Source organism: Trachurus japonicus, chromosome 14 (genome assembly GCF_045865225.1).
Source record: "Trachurus japonicus isolate A0001 chromosome 14, Traja_1.0".
NCBI lineage: Eukaryota > Metazoa > Chordata > Actinopteri > Carangiformes > Carangidae > Trachurus > Trachurus japonicus.
In genome coordinates, this window is record NC_140920.1 from 4,569,595 (window position 1) to 4,589,556 (window position 19,962).

The 19,962-nt window shown below is 42.0% G+C and overlaps 3 protein-coding genes across 3 annotated transcripts; 2 read left to right on the forward strand and 1 right to left on the reverse strand.

Annotated features, from left to right (window-relative positions):
* Positions 1-450: 450 nt before the first annotated feature.
* Positions 451-5,734, reverse strand: txndc15 (thioredoxin domain containing 15). Its single transcript, XM_085797147.1, has 6 exons — positions 5,548-5,734; positions 3,989-4,311; positions 2,663-2,809; positions 2,331-2,494; positions 1,721-1,851; positions 451-790 (listed from the first exon to the last, which is right to left on the reverse strand). Exons 1-6 carry the CDS (start codon positions 5,645-5,647, stop codon positions 594-596), a joined length of 1,062 nt encoding a protein of 353 aa, XP_085653273.1. The 5' UTR covers positions 5,648-5,734; the 3' UTR covers positions 451-593.
* A 3,602-nt stretch (positions 5,735-9,336) lies between these two features.
* LOC146974069 (tripartite motif-containing protein 16-like) lies at positions 9,337-12,055 on the forward strand. The gene has a single exon (XM_085797149.1). The coding sequence runs from the start codon at positions 9,433-9,435 to the stop codon at positions 11,239-11,241; it is 1,809 nt and encodes a 602-aa protein (XP_085653275.1). The 5' UTR covers positions 9,337-9,432; the 3' UTR covers positions 11,242-12,055.
* Positions 12,056-12,200: 145 nt separating this feature from the next.
* On the forward strand, positions 12,201-14,003 carry LOC146974070 (tripartite motif-containing protein 16-like). Its single transcript, XM_085797150.1, has one exon. It carries the CDS (start codon positions 12,301-12,303, stop codon positions 13,963-13,965), a length of 1,665 nt encoding a protein of 554 aa, XP_085653276.1. The 5' UTR covers positions 12,201-12,300; the 3' UTR covers positions 13,966-14,003.
* Positions 14,004-19,962: the final 5,959 nt, after the last annotated feature.

The following is a 19,962-nucleotide window of genomic DNA, read 5'->3' on the forward strand; positions in this document are numbered from 1 at the left end:
TGTCATGGAGCCTGTCTGTGCGGAGGAATACTGAGTGAGTTGGTTAGTTCCAGATAAAGTGTTTTTTAACGTAGTAGGCTACACTTACATGGGTGTTTTATTATTCTGTCACAGGACTTGTTGAGTCAAGTAACGGCACATTTTATTGTACGGTAATGGCATTATAACAGGGGAAATAGTAACTTTTTAAATTACTTGTTACTGGAAAAAGTAGTCACCGCTAGTAACGTTGTTATTCCCATCACTGACGGTTATACATAGGCTGCAGCAAACCACACCGTCTAGTTGTTATTAGTGCAAATATAATTCCTAAAGAGCATAATGTGAATATTTCTACTGAAGACGGTTAATGCTGACATAAAAAGGTGGATGGTATTTTCTTATCTTTGATCCTCCTACCTCAGCTTTTTAGAGTTTGCACTTCACAAGCTGGAAATGTAAAAACACCAGTAACATTACACTCTTTATTATAAATCACAGTGGCTCAAATAATTAATATCATCCATCAAACACTTCAAATATTCAAGCAAGTTAGCAACTGTTATCAAATAATGTTTACATCCAGTGGTTTGTGGTGTGTGTGTGGTGTGTTTTCAGTCCTGATGCTCATGCTCTTGTCCGGGTATGAGCCAGCGGATGCTGTCCGTCCGCAGGATGGCGTACGTGGTGAAACCTGTGATGAAGAGGATGGAGAAGACCAGCAGCCAGTCGATGCTCCTCAGAGGGACGCTGGGGAGGGGGCCCAGGCGGTCGGCGTCGGTCACGTTTCTGTCCGGCCCAGCTTCAAACCCTGAAACACATCAAGTGTGTGAGCAGAGTTGGAACCAACTTAGAAGTGTGGTAGTATGTTGGGAGGCTGTCTGGGCTGCGTCTACGGATGGGTATCGATACTAGGGATCAGGGTCCAAAACTAACACTTAAGTCTCGGTCCGAACTCCGAACCCGCGCGTCCGATTGGGTTGGTTGGACCTGACCACTGAGAACTCAAATGTAGGAGCCCATACAGATCCATGCACATCTGGGAGCTGAGAGGAACAGACAAGCAGCCCACTCCCAGAGAGCAGAAAGAGGGGGTGGTTGCAGTACTTTACCACTTTTTTGAAGTAATGATAGTTAATTTGTTTATATTCTGTCTGTTCAGCAGGTGGTGGTGGGGTTCATAATGCTCACAATGGTATTTTGTTGGTATTTTTTGGTATTTTGCGTTGATGAGGTAATGGCTGTTAGTATGTCATTTTCTTTTCAATGATGTTCCTTGTTACATGTTTATTGCTGATTATGAAAAACATCAACCAATATTCCATATAAATCTATAATTATTATAATGGCTGATTAAAGAGTACTTTTTACACTCATAATAAATTAGAAGTGTAACTAAAAAAAAATGGATTTTTACACCTATTTTAAATTTTACCAAATACAAATACAAATACTTTTCCCCCCTCTACAAATACAAATCGGATCGGACGGTGGCTCAGGTTTAGCAATGAGGAAACTGTCACTGTCAGCAGCTCTGCTCCACGCAGACACTTCACAGACTTTATTTTGTTAGAACAGACTAAATGTTGATTTTCTAAACAGTGACATGTTGGAAATAATTAACATCATGTAAATACCGACAGCAGCAGCGTTTGTCAAGGAGCTTATTGATATTTCAGTACCGACCAGTCAGGAACTGGTACCAATTGTCAATACCCATCCCTAGCTGTGTCTACTCCACCTGTCTGGTTAGCGATGAAGGAGGTGAGCGTCTCCAGCGTCCGGTCCGTGTGGTTGAAGCGAGCCATGGGTTTGGCCCCCTGAAACAGAAGGATGTTGGGTACCGCCACAGTCCCAAACCTTGTGGAGAGGCTGGAGGAAAACACAGAGCAGGTCAAGACACAAGACGGACAAATAATGTTTCAAAATTTATTACAAGAGCCACTGATCTGATCTCATTGCGTAAAACCTCTTTCCAAAAGGTGTTTACTGAACTTTATTGTGTTTCTCTAGATGTAGATGTGAGACCCAACAAGAGGAAAACTATAAACACCTCTGAGAATAATGCAATCCTAATCTAAGGTGTTGTAAGCTTTCAAAATGCTTTTTTGTCCAACAAATCTGACAGAAAAAAAGCATTACATATCTGTTGAAATGCATCTTTTAAGGATCTTTTATCTCATCAATTAGTTTACTAGTTGCTATAAAAACACGAGTTAAGCTAATGTTACCTGAGGCACAGAAAACAGATGGTCACTAAGATGAAAATAAAAATATAAATGAAGTCATCAATTCCCCTTAACATGGGCTTTCACAGGGGGAGAGATGGATGTATTTTAAAAACCATTCACCTGCTGTGTTGAGAGGCATCAAGAGCCAAGAAGTGCATGCTGGGAAAAACCCGGGGCAGGGCGTTGAAGTGTGGAGCCAGACTGGCTGAGAACTGGCACCAGGCGGTGAAGAACAGCACCACAGAGCACTCGGTGCTGTTGGCGTTCAGGAACTCCATCAGGTCCTGAGAGAGACCAGGAGTTGAGTTAAGTTTAGTTTAGTTTAATTAATTCTAATATGATGCTATCGATATCATGAATGTATGTTTGATCAAACGATGTCTCAAAAATAAGAAATTGGAGAATTGATGTGCAGATGTGCAGCATCAGTCGCGCTCCTCAGCTGTGAATACCTGCGAGGCGTTGAGCACATGCACGGCGAAACTGTCCACTCCTGTGACGTTCCTCTTATCGCAGTTCACCTTGTACGTCTTGGCGGTTTCCGTGGCGTTCTGCTCCTCAGTTGCCGGGACGCCTCCAAGCACTATGTCAATAGTGACCTGAAGGAAACCACCGAAGAAGGAGAAGTCAGCTGCTGCCTAGTGAACTCTTCACAGTGTTTACCTCAACTAACTTGCAGATCTGATGCTGAGAATCATGAAAATATGAAATCAAAACCAAAACAAAGCTCAAAGGGAAACAACTGACCAACATCATATTTTACTCATTTTGCTTTTCACAAAAACTACTTGTACAAAATGACTTGTAATTCCTAACAAACCCAATGTTACAGAATGGCGGCTAGGATTTTAAAAGACATGATCCTATACCTGCTAAAGAGGGTCTAATCAAAGATGCTGTGTCAGTGTAAGTCCCAGCGTTGGTCGAGCCTCACCTGTACCGAAGACTGAAGGGTCAACAGAGTACCTCTGTTTGCCTCTGTGTCTAATGTCCAGCAGCAACAAATATTCTCTGATCATTTTTACTAATCAATTCACAAATATCATCATTCTTCCCCTTTAATAATACCAACTGGTATCGTTGGAAAGCCTGTAAGGACCGTATATCTGTGGAATGAGCAACACAGCTAAACTCATGCATAGTGTGGGATTTTTGGGGGGTTACCCACAAGTTTAGCTGTGTTGCTCATTCCACAGATGTACAATCCTTACAAGTTGTACCTCGTTGTAAAGTTGACCGATCGGGCTTTCCAATGATATAAAGTACAACACAGTTGGTATTATTAAAGGGGAGAAATGATTGACTGAAATAACGTTTCTGTCTAAGGTCTAGCACCAAAACGTTGCTGCCATTAAATCTTCCTTGCAGGTTTAACAGTGTGTGGGAGTCTATATATATTGTATATTTTTTGGGGGGATCTACTCCTCCCTCTCTTACAGTACACACCTGTCCAAAAAAAATTGATGTGCAAAGTATTTTTCTCTACAAATCAATTCACTCAATTTGATGCTCACATTTTCAAACTAGGGCCATGTGGCTGCAGGTTTTTGTTCCAACCAATCAATTGTCTGAAGACTGAGATCAGTTGATTAAATTAGTCAACTCTGGTGTGCTGCTGCCTGGTTGGAAAGAAAACCTGCAGCCACACGGCCCTTTGTGGAATAGTTTGGACATGCCTGGATTAGAGGGAGAGACAGGAAACGCCACACAACACCAGCCAAAGACACACTGTGTTAGCATTTTAGAGGAGGGTGATGACGGTGCTTCTAGTCACCAACCTGCTGTGACATTTCCGAGCTCGTCTCCTCCAGGGACACCACTCCTGCAGCACCCAGGACAGGTGAACCGCACTGGGCGCTGTTCTCGTCACAGGGCGGGGAGAAGCCGGACTGAAAGTCTTTCACATTTTTAGGGAAGAGGGACTCGATATCAGAGGGATCGATGGGAGTCTCGGTGCCCATCACGGCATCCGCGATCTCCGCGGTCTTGTACTGCCGCTTAGGCAGAGATTGAACATCCTCTGATTCCACGAACTTGGGGCTGTTCTCCAAGTCGGAAACTGCATCATCTGACAGAATGAGCTCCAGCGATTCATCACTCTCTGGGGGGAGAAAAAAAAAATCACAATTCAGGTTGAGGTCCGTACACAAGGCACTGATATAAATAAATATAAGCTGATTGACAAAATCCCTCATTTCAAACAGCAGCACTCATTTATGTCATAATGTAACCTCCAATGAAATGTGTATCTTATCTTATCAGGGTTAAAACTTCAGGAATAATTTCAACTTCAAAATGTATGCGGTAAGACTATGGAATGGATTTTAAGTGGAAATAAAGCAGTGTCCAAGTTTAAAACTGATAAAAAAGAAATACAAAGATTTAATCTTTATGAAATGTAGGATTGAAGTAAATATTGGTAGTTACAATGTGGTAGCCTATAGGGTATCACTGTTCTTATGGAGACGTGTACTGTACATTTATATATGTTTACACAGGATAATTGTGAGGAAGCAGATTATATCATGTAGGCTACTTACTTATGGAAAAGGGGTGGGAGGGAAGATTTTTTACTTTTACTCACTCTTTCTGGAGTATGCAACTTATTTATTTGTTTGCATATTGATTGAATATTTTCTGCCTTGTTTTTATGGCATGTCCTTTGTTTATTTCATACATTTTGTGTTAGGTGCTTGCATATTCAAAATAAACATACACTTCACTTCATGATCGGGCTGGAAGAGCTCAATCAGTCATCTACATTAATTTGCCAGTTACTGATGCAAGTAGCCTGTCATTTCATCACCAATTAATCTGATGATTGTTTGATGACTTGCTTAGTTTTTCTTGATTGAATCTGAGATTCAAGGAGATTTGTGCTACTTGTAAAGAAAATACAACATCAGCAGCCCAGCAGTTCACATTTACACATCCAGGACAAACTAACGTTAGTCACGTTTTGATAAGCCAGAAAAGAAAAAGGATGCATGATCTAAACTCGGTGCTAACTAATCAAATCTATTTGTTATCTCTCTCTTTTCCTAGCATTTTAGATGTAATTTTAATGTAATTTACCGTGAGTGAATTGTCAGTTTACCAACCAAAATCCAACGATAATCTGTGAGCTAACTTAAACCTATTAGCTGTGTACATTATCTATAATATCAGCTATGGAGTAATGAACACAGTATGATAACAATATATATTTATAGCGTAAAAACCGAAGTAAAAATGTGAAGCTTGTTGTAATAAACTGAGATAATCACGTAAAAATGAACTATGAACTGTTATAGTTAGCTGTATTTTGTTAGCACCGTGTTAGCTGTCAGTCTCTTACCTTGTGCCGTCACGGACAAACACTTCAAAACACCTGAGTGATGCGACAACACAGAAAATAAAACACACGAGGTGTAAAACATCCTCAATATCCCCGCCATGTTTTTAAATCTATACAAATTACGGTTATCACGACATGTTGATAATACACAGGCTCATGATGTTGTTCGGCTCATAGGAACCAATGTAGTTCAGAGCTGCGGCGGTCGGTCGGAGGAAAATAGATGCTACACAACGCTGCTTCCGGTCATCGGCTGTGTTCGAAATCATCCACTCACTCACTCACTCCCTATCCACTACATCATGTATATGATATAGTGGACTACATCATGTACACGATGTAGGGAACGACGGGAGGAGAATTCGGACACTAGACGGTAATTTTCTGGACGTGGTTGCGTCAGCTGATGCGCCAGGTGTTGCTGTGACGGAAGCAGACGCGCCGAGAATCATGTAAACAAACCATGGATGTATGAAACAAACCGGACACATAAAAAATAAAATAAGAAAAACCAGACCCTTGCGGGAACATTTTAGGATGTGATTCTGTGTGGTTGTGTTACTCGGACAATAAACTGTTGAAATATCGGAAGTTTGGTTTGGTAAACTACTGTTTTGTGTCCCGACCGTGAGCCGTTAGCGGCTCTGTGGCTATTAGCTTAGCTCGTCAGGTCATATTTACTACATATTCTACTACAGTTTCTTAATTAGATTGATTTAATGTTGCCTGTTAATGTTCGGATGCTGCTGCCCAACTCCTGCTCCTCAGGCGAGGCAAACGGAGCGAAGGCAAATATGTCTGAGGAGTTTTTTTGGTAAATTGCCTAAATAAATCGTAGCTAACATGCTAATTAGCTTCCTCTTCTTCTCTGGCAAAACACGACCGCATTGCATTGTGGGATACGGGAGTAGAAAGTAGTGTACATCGCTTGTTCACTCAATGTTGCGGTGCATTGTGGGTGTTTTGTCATCCACTACATAGTGGATTAAATTAATTGCGGAGAATTCGAACAACACTACAAAATGGCGAACACACTATATAGTGCACTACATCCGTGATAGGGGGTGATTTCGAACACAGCCATCGAAATAAATCAAGAGTACCTGTATGCAGGGACAAGAGCATACCGGAAGTCACGACCGGAAGTTGCTCTTCTTCGTGTGTATCATTTCTATGTAGATAAAAAAACAACTCAGTAACTCAATGGTCCATAATAAAATATTGTTTTCCAGCGGATATCTTAGTTACACCATGATTGAGCTAACTAAATATTTTTGCATGGATCGTTTATTAAGTTATTGAGTTATTAAAAAACGCTGCTAACGGCTAACGGCTAGCGCCGAACGGCTAACGGCTAACGGCTAGCGCCGCTCCTGCTGACAGCAGACCAGGAGAGAGAGAGAGAGAAAATAAATGAAATGTGGTTGGTGGGTGCTTTGGTTAGGGTTAGGCAATGAAGAAAAGAGTTGGTTAAGTTTAGTAAAAAGAGCATGTAGAGGGGTTCTTAGAATAACATAGAAATAATATACACGAAGAAGAGCAACTTCCGGTCGTGACTTCCGGTATGGATCTGCTGGGCTAATGGCGGCGCCCATGTCCCTGCACACAGGTCCCTCTCAAATAAATAGGAGAGACCATAGACCAAGGGGGCAGTTGTCGGTCTGAGAAGTGAAGCTCACTTCCGCGTTCAAAAACCTGCAATCCCCCCGGCTGTCGCTGGGGGCTGGCTCCAGAAGGGAGCAACTCCAATCAAGCCCCATGTTAAAATAGCCGATTTTACAGCTTAAAAAAACATATTTACAGCCTGGTACATTTTATTTTTTTGGTCTCAACCGATAGTTTCTACCCCCGCACACACTCTGAGGGGGGTGAATTTTTTTTTAACTCTACCGTTTTACTATTATTAGGTTTAAAGTTCTGGCCAATTAGGGCGCAGAACCGTTGAGTGACAGGTCCGGAGACCGCTGCTACGAGGCCAGTGGGCGGGCTCTCGGCCGGCCAACGGCCGCACCGCTCCAAATATGGCAAGTAGAATCCAACATGGCGCGGTTCAAACCCCCGTAGTAGCGGCACAAAACAGACTCCCCCAAACCAATGGGTGACGTCACGGGTGCTACGTCCATTCTTTTTACAGTCTATGCCATAGACATATATCGCCGCATTGACTGCTGCCTTCCACTAGAGCGACGTGCCTACAGGGCGGCCATCTTGGAACAGGACTACTCACTCCTGCAGTGCATTACTTCCATAGAGGTATGATGTAAAAGTGATCATAATTCGCTCAATTGTCAAGCTATTTTCACAGGGTTTGTTTGTAACAAATGTCAGACATGATAAATATGTAGATCCGGTCTTTATTTAAGTTTTTTTTTTAAGGGTATATATTATTATATTATAGGCTATTAGTGCCTCGTGCTGGGCAGCCAGCCAGCCTCCCCTCCAGAGCTCTGACAACACACAAAACACACTTTGCTCGGCACCAGCACCGGTACCAGCAACGATGATTGCATTGTACCGGTACCGATACTGACGACGGCAACAAATTCACGTGGGCTGCTCTCGGGACACAACCACAACACAGGCAGCAGACAGACAGCTGCCCCTCATCAACCGCAGCACCAGCACCACGTAACCGGGCCGTTGCTAGGGACGCCGCTTGTTAAGCCGTGCCGGTAGTTTTCTTTTTCAGAGGTAATTTATAGATTAATAACGTCGCATTTTAACCAACATTTTGTCTCAAATGAGTTATTTCACCAGTAAGCAGCTGTGTAATAGGCGGGATGATGTAGTGAGCTGGTTAGAATGGAACCTGGACTCAGAGCTGAGGGGCTCTGTCCGTCCTGGGTTTATTTCACTATATAACAACCTGCTGCTCACTATATATTATCCTTTACTTACATCTGACCTCTGAAAAGTGATTCTACAAGATCTGTTTTTTATGTTCCCCTTATTAACACATATGCGGCACCGAAGTCTGGTATATTTTCCGAAGCTTGTCTGCTGATAGCATAGGGAAAAAAAGTAAAACCAGCATTTTCAAAATATCCAAGCATCCTGTATCATACCTACATGTCTGACGTTTTTAACAAATCAAACCGTTTGGAAATCGGTCCAAAATTCAGCGAATTTGAGGTTGAGGAGTTCCTCTTTTCCCCATAGCTGCATGCACTGCTGCCGCTGTCAGTCCTGTTCCAATATGGCGGCGCGTAGGCACGTCGCTCCACAGCCAATGCGGCGTCTATGTATATATGTCTATGGGAGAGACTGTGGACCACAGTCTATGATCTGGACAAACTTTTTATGTTGCAAACAAACAAATGGTAATTTAGTTCCGTAATTAGAGATGTGTTTGTTATTTACATGGAAATCCGTAACTATTAGGCTACGTAACTAACTAAACCTTGCAAAATCTTAAATTACATAACCTATTTTTATCTTTAGCCTACAGAACTTTGTAACTTTGCTACAAATAAAGTTAATTCTACTTATTTTTATGATCTCTGCCAAGTTTAGATTAAAAACGAAACGAAACAATAGCCTATAAATTAGTAGTTTTAAAGTGTTAGAAACCTGTTGACATTCACCAAAGCCTATGACAAATAGCCTAGTTAATATATAAACTTTGGATTGTTGACCACACAAACACACACAATCTTGAACCACTCCTCTTTCTGAATAAGCCACAGCCTAATCCCCCTCCTCCTTCTGCTCTGTCCAGTCTGTTCTTCGTTCCCTCCCCTCTGACAGACTCCCCTCTTTGCATGTAATGCAAAAAAAAAAAACCTGTAGTGACGTGTCAGAGCTGGTGTGGCTTAGACAACGGCTTTTCTGGGTAAACGAGAGTGAAACTTATCGACATTCACAACATTCAGCCCCGAAGAAGAGATGGCGCAGCAAATGTTTCAGCTGGATCAAGACAAACTGAGCTGTTCGATCTGTCTGGATCTTCTAAAGGAGCCGGTGACTATTCCCTGTGGACACAGCTACTGTATGAGCTGTATTAAAAACTACTGGGGGGAAGATGATCAGAACAACACAAGCAGCTGCCCTCAGTGCAGACAGAGCTTCACACCGAGGCCAGCCCTGATGAAAAACACCATGTTTGCAGAGTTAGTGGAGGAACTGAAGAACGTAGGACTGAAAGCTGCTTCACCTGATCACTCCTACGCTGGACCTGGAGACGTGGCCTGTGACTTCTGCACTGAGAGGAAGCTGAAAGCCTTCAAGTCCTGTCTCATGTGTATGGCCTCTTACTGTGAGCAGCACCTTCAGCCTCACTACGATGTAGCTCCACTGAAGAAACACACGCTGGTCGAAGCGTCTTCAAAACCTCTGGAGAACATCTGTCCTCGTCATAATGAGGTGATGAAGATTTTCTGCCGCACTGATCAGCAGTGTATCTGTTATCTCTGCTCCATGGATGAACACAAAGGCCACGACACAGTCTCAGCTGTAGCAGAAAGGGCTGAGAAACATATGGAGCTCGGGCTGAATCGTCAAAAGATCCAACGACGACTTCAAGCCATAAAAAAAGATGTAGAGGTGCTTCAGCAGGAGGTGGAGACCATCAATCTCTCTGCTGATGAAGCTGTTAGTAACAGTGAGAAGATCTTCACCGACTTGATTCAACTCATTGAGAAAAGAAGGTCTGAGGTGAAGCAGCAGATCAGATCTCAACAAGAAACTGAAGTGAGTCGAGTCAAAGAGCTGGAGGAGAAGCTGCAGCAGGAGATCACTGAGCTGAGGAGGAAAGACTCTGGTTTGGCAAAGCTGTCGAACACAGAGGATCCCTTCAATTTTCTAAACAACTACCCCTCACTGTCACATCTGGGTGAAGCAACAGATTCACCCACTGTCAAGCGACCAAATTTTGAGGAAGTGACTGCAGCAGTGTCAGAGACCAGAGACCAACTGTTGGCTGTATTGAATGAGAAGCAGAAAAGGGTCTCTTTGAAAAATACTGCAGTATATGAACTGATGCGACATCGAGAACCCCAAACCAGAGCTGACTCGATGCCACATCGAGAACCCCAAACCAGAGCTGACTCGATGCCACATCGAGAACCCCAAACCAGAGCTGACTCGATGCCACATCGAGAACCCCAAACCAGAGCTGACTCAATGCAACATCGGCAACCCCAAACCAGAGCTGACTTTTTGGCATATGCTTGTTATGTCACACTGGATCCACTCACTGCAAATATGTTTTTGTCATTGACCAAGAGGAACAGAAAGGCAACACTGAAGAGTGAACCACAGGTGTGTTGGGTTCACCCAGAACAATTCCTTAAATGGTGGCAGGTCCTGAGTACAGAGGGTCTGACAGGACGTTGTTACTGGGAGGTGAAGTGGAGTGGTGAAATCTTGATAGCAGTTTCCTACATAAACATAAACCGAGCAGGCACCAGGAGGGATTGTGGGTTTGGAAATAATGAAATATCCTGGGCATTAGACTGCTGCAGTGGTGGATACAAGTTCATACATAACAGTAAGGTTACCTCCATCTCAGGCCCTCAGTCCTCCAGAATAGGAGTGTACCTGGATCACAGGGCAGGTACTCTGTCTTTCTACAGCGTCACTAAAACCATGACTCTCCTCCACAGAGTCAAGACCAGGTTCACTCAGCCTCTACATCCTGGACTGTGGTTTCCAGGTTCTGTCGGAGACACAGCTGAGTTGTGTGACCTCAATTAGACGGCAGTTATCACACAGTGAGAGTCTGAGCTCTTCATGTTGAATTTGTGGAGCCTTTTAGAGGTTAAACATTGTGTTGATGTTTTTTGTGTGGATTTATGTTATTTTTTATTCATGTAACAGATGTTTAATAAAAATGTTAAAGAGTTTCTTTGCTTCTGCTACACATACTCTGAAGGCTGCTCTACCTGGCAAATATATTCTGTTAAAATTTGACCTTTATTTTGAAAATATATATTCACATTTAATAGACCTTGTTATCATATTCTGTACATAAGAAATGACGCACAATGAAAAAATGACGAACAACAAACGTATACCATATCAATGTATGTAATTATATTTGTATTAAAGAACACCTTTAATTACTTGGATGACTCTTTGGAAGTTGAATTTGACTTTTATTTGCTTGTTTGTTTGCTTTGTAGTTAATCATATGTCTATTGATGTAATTGATATAACATTTTCTTAACATATTTGATCACTATATTGATTCCGTATTGCTTAGAGAGTAATATGAGTGGTATGTACAATATATTGAAACTATAAAGCCGATGTGAACACAAAACGGATCAGAATTTCTTTAGTGAGGAACAGATGTTGTCTTTGTCCTGTCTCTCCTCTTGTTGATGATTTGATTTGTTTCCTGTTTGCTGCTCCTCACCTGTTTTATTTACTTCACTGACTGACATCTCATGTCTGAGCTCAGGCTTCATTAAAGACTTTGATTTTGAACTTTCACTTGGTTTCCTGTCTGATCCCTGAGTTTGAGTCAATCACCACCTGCTTTATGACAGTTACACAGGCTCCATGTGTAGAGACGATATTGTAACTCACTGCTCCTCTTCCTGACACAAACCAGCCTGACGACCTCTCCCTCCTCATCCTGCTATCAGAGTTCAGCCTGTTCACTGTTCCCTCCCCTCTCACAGACCCACCTCCTTACACAACAGGGGTGGGAACAAGTGACGTGTCAGAGCTGGTGTGGCTCAGAGAACAGCTTTTCTCTGGAATCAGGAAGTGAAACTTACTGACTTTGACGACGGTTGTAGAGGAGAGATGGCGCAGCAAATGATTCAGCTGGATCGAGAAAAACTGAGCTGTTCGATCTGTCTGGATCTTCTAAAGGAGCCGGTGACTATTCCCTGTGGACACAGCTACTGTATGAGCTGTATTAAAAACTACTGGGGTGAAGATGATCAGAAGAACACATGCAGCTGCCCTCAGTGCAGACAGAGCTTCACACCGAGGCCAGCCCTGGTGAAAAGCACCATGTTAGCAGAATTTGTGGAGGAACTGAAGAACGTAGGACTGAAAGCTGCTTCACCTGATCACTCCTACGCTGGACCTGGAGACGTGGCCTGTGACTTCTGCACTGGGAGGAAGCTGAAAGCCTTCAAGTCCTGTCTGGTGTGTATGGCCTCTTACTGTGAGCAGCACCTTCAGCCTCACTATGACATAGCTCCACTGAAGAAACACACGCTGGTCGAAGCGTCTTCAAAACTTCTGGAGAACATCTGCCCTCGCCATAATGAGGTGATGAAGATTTTCTGCCGCACTGATCAGCAGTGTATCTGTTATCTCTGCTCCATGGATGAACACAAAGGCCACGACACAGTCTCAGCTGTAGCAGAAAGGGCTGAGAAACTGAAGAAGCTCGGGCTGAATCGTCAAAAGATCCAACGACGACTTCAAGCCATAAAAAAAGATGTGGAGGTGCTTCAACAGGAGGGGGAGGCCATCAATCTCTCTGCTGACGAAGCTGTTAGTAACAGTGAGAAGATCTTCACCGACTTGATCCAACTCATTGAGAAAAGAAGGTCTGAGGTGAAGCAGCAGATCAGATCTCAACAGGAAACTGAAGTGAGTCGAGTCAAAGAGCTGGAGGAGAAGCTGCAGCAGGAGATCACTGAGCTGAGGAGGAAAGACTCTGGTCTGGAGCAGCTGTCAATCACAGAGGACCACCTCCATTTTCTAAACAACTACCCCTCTCTGTCACGTCTGGGTGAAGCAACAGATTTACTCAGCATCACTCAACAATCTCAGACGTATTTTAAAGAAGTGACAGCAGCAGTGTCAGAGGCCAGAGATAAACTGCAGGCTGTTCTCAATGAGGAGGGGTCAAAGGTCTCAGTGAAAATTACTGGAGTGGAAGTTTTACAGCTGCAGAGAGAACCTCAGACCAGAGCTGAGTTCTTGAGATATTCAAAACAAATCATTTTGGATTCAAACACAGCAAACACACGTTTGTTATTGAGTGACAAGAACAGAAAAGTAACTAGGATGAGTGTGAACCAGCCATATCCAAGTCATCCAGACAGATTCACTTTATACGAGCAGGTCCTGAGTACAGAGGGTCTGACAGGACGTTGTTACTGGGAGGTGAAGTGGAGTGGTTACGTTCATATAGCAGTTGCCTACAAGAAAACAGGGACAGTGCATGAATGTGGATTTGGACACAATGACAAATCCTGGTCATTATACTGTTACAGTAGTGGTTATCAATTCAGACATAACAATAATGGTCCCTCCATCTCAGACCCTCTACCCTCCAGAATAGGAGTGTACCTGGATCACAGGGCAGGTACTCTGTCTTTCTACAGCGTCACTGGAACCATGACTCTCCTCCACAGAGTCCAGACCACGTTCACTCAGCCTCTACATCCTGGACTCTGGCTTCCAAATTTTAATGGAGACACAGCTGCGTTGTGTGAGCTCGAGTAAACAGGAGTGTTGAGTGTGATTCATCCATGATGCTGCAGTCGACTGTGTAGGTTTGTCTGTACTGATACAGACAGTTGATGGTTTTTCTTGGGTTTTCTCTCGTTTTGTTTTTTTCAACAACACAATGAAATTGTGAACTGAAAAAACTGTCATTATGAATGTAACTTGGATGATTTCATGTTTACTCTGCTGTTGTATGGACCACAGACTGTGCTGCTGTTGCAATGATGTTATCAAAATCACTTCACTCTTACGTATGGAGAAATAAAAGAAAATACATAATAATTTATAGATTATCCAAGATGTCAATGAAACGTAGGATAATGATGAAAATAAAGACAAAACGATATATTTATCGAAAATGGACCCATTAACAAGTGTGGGTTACATAGATTCATCCACATTAATATGAGACTCTAGAAGAATAGAAAAAACTCCTCGGTGTCCGTTTCAATAAACGTTGGACAAAGTGATGACTTCTTTCAGATTTATTACACAACAATCATGCAGGAATAAAATGTGAATTATACAAAGCTTTACAGGCGGTCGCCAATCACACTTTAGGAAGAACTGAGCTTCACATCTTCTCCAAAACACTCAGAATGAGAGGTAATTTTTTTTTTTTTTAAATCATCATTTACAGACAACAGACCCTACAGTATGTTGATTAACGCTGAAGATGGTGAGACAAAAATAAAACATTTATATCTCTGCCTCATGTAAAAACTTGAAATCCTAAAATCCTACTGTTACAACGGCTACAAATGAAAGAAATGTCAAAAACGTAACCACTTTATGACGACTTTAAGAAATTCACCTTCTATAAACCTCCTTTAATCTCTCATGTTTTCTGTTTTAGCCACATACTGAACACAATGTTTCAGATCAGAAACTCAAAGCTTGATGAGATGAGTTGATGAGATACACAATCTGTGCTGCAGGTGTTATCTCTACAGTAAATCTAGTCTAAATAATCCCTGTAACAGACATATTTAACATTAACAACTGGCTAATTGATATCTGCTGCTGCTGCACTGGATCGATCAATATGACAATCAGCATTCAGCACCAACTGATTGATAAAGTGAACTGGACATGTTGACATGAGGGCAGAAATACAGAGAAGCAGGAACCAGATCATACAAAACTCCAGAGCTTTTCTGCATTTCTTGTTATTTCATCTAGGCTATTAACAGTTCAACAAGTTCGAGACCTTAAAAAGGATATTTGCAGATTTCTAACTGTGGAGCAGCTACAAAAAACAAAACTGGTGATGTGATGACAGTAGAAACAGAAAAATTCAACCATTTAAAATTTCCTCAGTGAAGGTGGACTATTTCTTCACCCTCAGATTTCGAATTTTCCAGAAATGTGTTATTCAAAAATATTGAGCATTCATCCAGGTAAAATGCTAAATTACATGAATGCACAAAAACGCAAACAAAAAATAAAGGCAAATGATGAAAACTTTAAGATAGATAGATAGATAGATAGATAGATAGATAGATAGATAGATAGATAGATAGATAGATAGATAGATACACTGCTTTAAGCATGTTGGGAAATAATCAATTCCGCGTCAATATGTGTGGGCTACCTAAAACCTTCAAGTGCTCTACCATACTACCGTAAAAATCATGAATAAAATGTAGCCCTTGCTAAAACAGTTCATTTATTTTGATAATATATAAATAGATTCTATAAAAAACAATTTAAAAAATGTTCAGTGGGCTAATAGTCCAGTCATTTTATGAGAAAAGGTTAAACAAATTGCAACAGAAGCAAACTCAACTGATTTTGTATCCTCAGCATGTCCTGAGTGAGAGAAAAATTGCCCCGAAGAATCCCATTAGGGGAAAGTTTCGAAAAACATCCGAACATATCCCATTTATACGCATATAAAACATTTTTTTTTCGTGAATAGGGTAAAATTTTTAACCTTTAGATATCTCCATGAAAATTACTGAGTTAATTACTTACATTAAGACAAACAAAAAATGTATTACAAGTTTTTTGAAATTCTTTGTTAACATGAGCGGATTTGCATAAATTTGCATAAATCTGCATAAATTCCACCGTTTTGACGGTACATGTACATATGAAGTTGCTGTGGTGGTACCGGCATGAAAATTGGAATGAGTTGACTCCATCGGTCAACCCACAAGTTGACCACTTTAAATTTCAAGATGACTGCAATTTTTCAAGACAGCCACATCCTTAGTAGAGCAGGTATGACATGAGCCAACAGTGCATAATCCAATTACGTATGGCTAATTTGCATTCATGCAGCACCTGATCTAAACATTGAGTAGAGCAGGTGAAAATGTCTTGTTCAATCTTGTTAACATATCAGGCCCGTAGCCAGCCTTGTGGGGGGGGGGTTCTTTTTTCCCAAAAAGTGGACTCCCCCCCCCCCCCCCCAAAAAAAAAGTAAATAAATAATAATAATAAAGGCACACACTTCTTTTTTTCCCCATTATAACTTCACTTTGACATCACATGTTTCTCTTCCTCCACTATCCTTTACTGTTGCTCTCATTTACAACAAAATTTTCACCATGTAATTAATTTTTTATATATATATATTAAAAAAAAGGCTTAGCTTTTTCATAACAATAATCATAATAATGTTTAATGTAGTTAAATGTATCTGTCTCTCTCTCTCTCTCTCTCTCTCATACTCACACACACACACACACACACACACAGACAGACACACACACATAGGTACCTGCAAACTGGAAATGATGATAAAGTAAACCCCTGTAGGGGGGGTCTGGGGGGATCCTCCCCCCAGAGGGATCCTCCCCCCAGAAAGTTTTTATGATTTTAAGAGGTAAATGAATCATTCTGGTGTACTCTGAGAAGAATATAATGGGAAGACAACATTCGCTTCAGATAAATAAAAAAAAACTAAAAAAAAACCACACATTTGGTAGGCTACTGACTGAGGTTTCTATCTTTGTAATGGCAAGAATGGCTGGACTGTATGACACTGGTCTAGTGGGGAGCTGTGGATGGTGAGAAAAAACTAAACTTTTTTTTTTTTTTCAATCTTTTGACCTGGACCAGCCTTTCAAGGCCAGTTCCCTCTGCTTCACCATGAGCCTCTTTAAGACCACACCACCACCACTTCTGCCCTGTTCTCATCTGTATGATGGCTGTAGCTACTGTCAGATATTAATAAATGAAAGGAGGCTCCCATTCCCATTTGGAGGTTGCAGGTATAACACACGCACACATGCACATGCACACACAGTAACGCACGCACGCACACACCTGTTGCTGTCTCCCTCTCCTCTGCTCTCTGGACTGGGCTGCCTGGCTGTTCTTTTGGGCTACCAAGTGTGCATGGGCCTTAAGGACCGGACGCGTCAGTTCAGTCCGAAAATATGTAGAAATTAATTACGGTAGGTCAGGTCGCGCTCCTACTCGGCTTCTCTCTCTCTCTCTCTTTTCTTTTGGCCGGGTTCGGACCAACTTAATTCAGGGTCCGGGTTTCAACACCCGCGGGTCAGACCGGGTTCGGCTTTTAACTTTCAGGCCCGTTCAGCTTGATGCCAGGAGCAGGACTTTAGAGCAGCATGTCAGTGCTGCTGACACACCGCACCGCAGGTTGCAGAGCGTCAACTCGCGCGGCGCCCTACTGCGCTGTGATTGGCTAGAACTCACAGGCTTTGGGCTGTTTGCTTCAGCAGCAGTCCAGTCAACACGGGGACACGCATCCCACACCAATCAGGGGGGGGGGGGGTTCGAACGAACCCTCCGATCCCCCTTGGCTACGGGCCAGCATATAATATGATAACAAGATTGAACAGGACATTTTTTAACTGTAATATGATATTACAGTTAAAAAACTTAGGGAATGGAACCAATTTAGGTCCATGAGCATTAATAGAGACGCAGCATGTCATACCTGCTCTACTAAGGATGTGGCTGTCTTGAAAAATTGCAGTCATCTTGAAATTTAAAGTGGTCAACTTGTTGGTTGACCGATGGAGTCAACTCATTCCAATTTTCAAGCCGGTACCAACATAGCAACTTCATATATACATGTGCCGTCAAAACGGTGGAATTTATGCAGATTTATGCAAATGTATGCAAATTTGCTCATGTTAACAAAGAATTTCAAAAAACTTGTAATACATTTTTTGTTTGTCTTAATGTAAGTAATCAACTCAGTAATTTTCATGGAGATATCTAAAGGTTAAAAAGTTTACCCTATTCACATGAAAAAAGTTTTTTAATAAGCGTATAAATGGGATATGTTTGGGTCTTTTTCTAAACTTTCCCCTAATGCAGGGGTGGACTGAGACAAAAATTTGGCCCTGGACTTTTTGGTCCAGACCGGCCCACTATCTGCGCGCGGATATTTTGCCAACTAGCACCGTTGATGTACATACAAACACACAAGCTCTTAATAACACCACTACTAAACGATATACAATATACAACAAAGTAGAGGAATAGTGTGGAATAAGTTAAGTTTGGACAAGATAACATGCACATAGCCTAATGGGTCTGCATGCAATCAGAACTTTGGTTAGTTAATTAGTTAATTAGTGTTTTATTAATTTTAACTGTATAATGTTAAACTGTTGAAAGGACAATAAACCATAAACACTGACTGAAAAAAACATGGAAAGCATTTGTTAAGTTGTTAGCTCAATGTCCTTCATGACCAAATTTGAGTGAGGGCACTTTAATAAAAGCAACTAATCAATTAATCAGGATACTATATGAATATAGTTATTGTTTTCCAATACTTTAGATAACTAGATTTAGCTGTAACCCACCACACCATCAGAGTTATTAGCTATAGCTATTTATTATGTCAAGTAAAGTTCATAGCAACCGTTCTGGACCACAGTATTTTAATGAATGTTTATCCACACCATTCTGGAAAGCACATACCTGCTTAACACGGTTATCACTACCTCCTTCACATGGTGGAGAGTCTTCCTCAACACAAGTTTCAGCCTCCTCCTGCACCATAAAGCCTCACTCTCTTCAGACTCACGTGAAGGACCTGCTGCTGAAGCTGCAGCATCGGTGCTTCTAGCCCTGGCCAGGCCAGGCGGCCCCTGATCTGCGTAATTGTTGTACTTTCAGCAGTCTGTGCTGCTAGAGCTTTTCTTTTTCTGTTACTTTCCTCCATTTTTCTGCGCTGCCTTTGCGTTTTTTTTTTACTTTTCTTTTCCGTTTTCGTGCGCTGGTGTGTTGTTTTTTTCTCTCTCTCGCTCTCGCTCTCATCATGACTCCTCATCATTAAAAGTGATTGGACGAGGGGGGGTCTAGAACATGCGTGGGTGGGACTCCTGGGCCTCTGTAGCCTCTCATAGGGCCATTGGGCCAGGTAGACAAGCCACTGGGCCAATCGTCACCTCTCTGCTGAGTCTGCAGATGAGCACTGTGGGCCGAGCCGATGCATGTCTCTCTCCCCTAGCCGGGAGAGGCGAGGCGTGGCGGAAAAAAAAGTTAAATTAAATAAATAGATAAATTAAAAACGGCCGCCTATCGGCCCATTAGTGACCGGCCCACCGGGAAAACTCCCGGTACTCCCTATGGCCAATCCACCCCTGCCCTAATGGGATTCTTCGGGGCTTTTTTTCCCTCACTCAGGACATGTTGAGGATACAAAATCAGTTGAGTTTGCTTCTGTTGCAATTTGTTTAACGTTGACCCCTTTTTTGGACTAAAATTACTGGACTATAAGTGTTTAAAATTCGTATATGGTTGAAATACAAAACAATTCAAAAATGTAAAAGAAGTTACAATAGGCCTATAGGTTAGGATGTCATTTCATTTCATATAAAGGAAAGAGAATAAGTCCATGTTCATAAATGTAGTGCTTATGATGTTATTTAGGCTTCACTATGTTTGTCACTCACTTTCATCAATGTGATTAACGTAACAGGTGAAAAGCTCCCCTGGCTCGGCCAATCACGTAGCATCAGCATTATCACGGCCGAGTCAATGTTGGGGAAGGGAGACCCA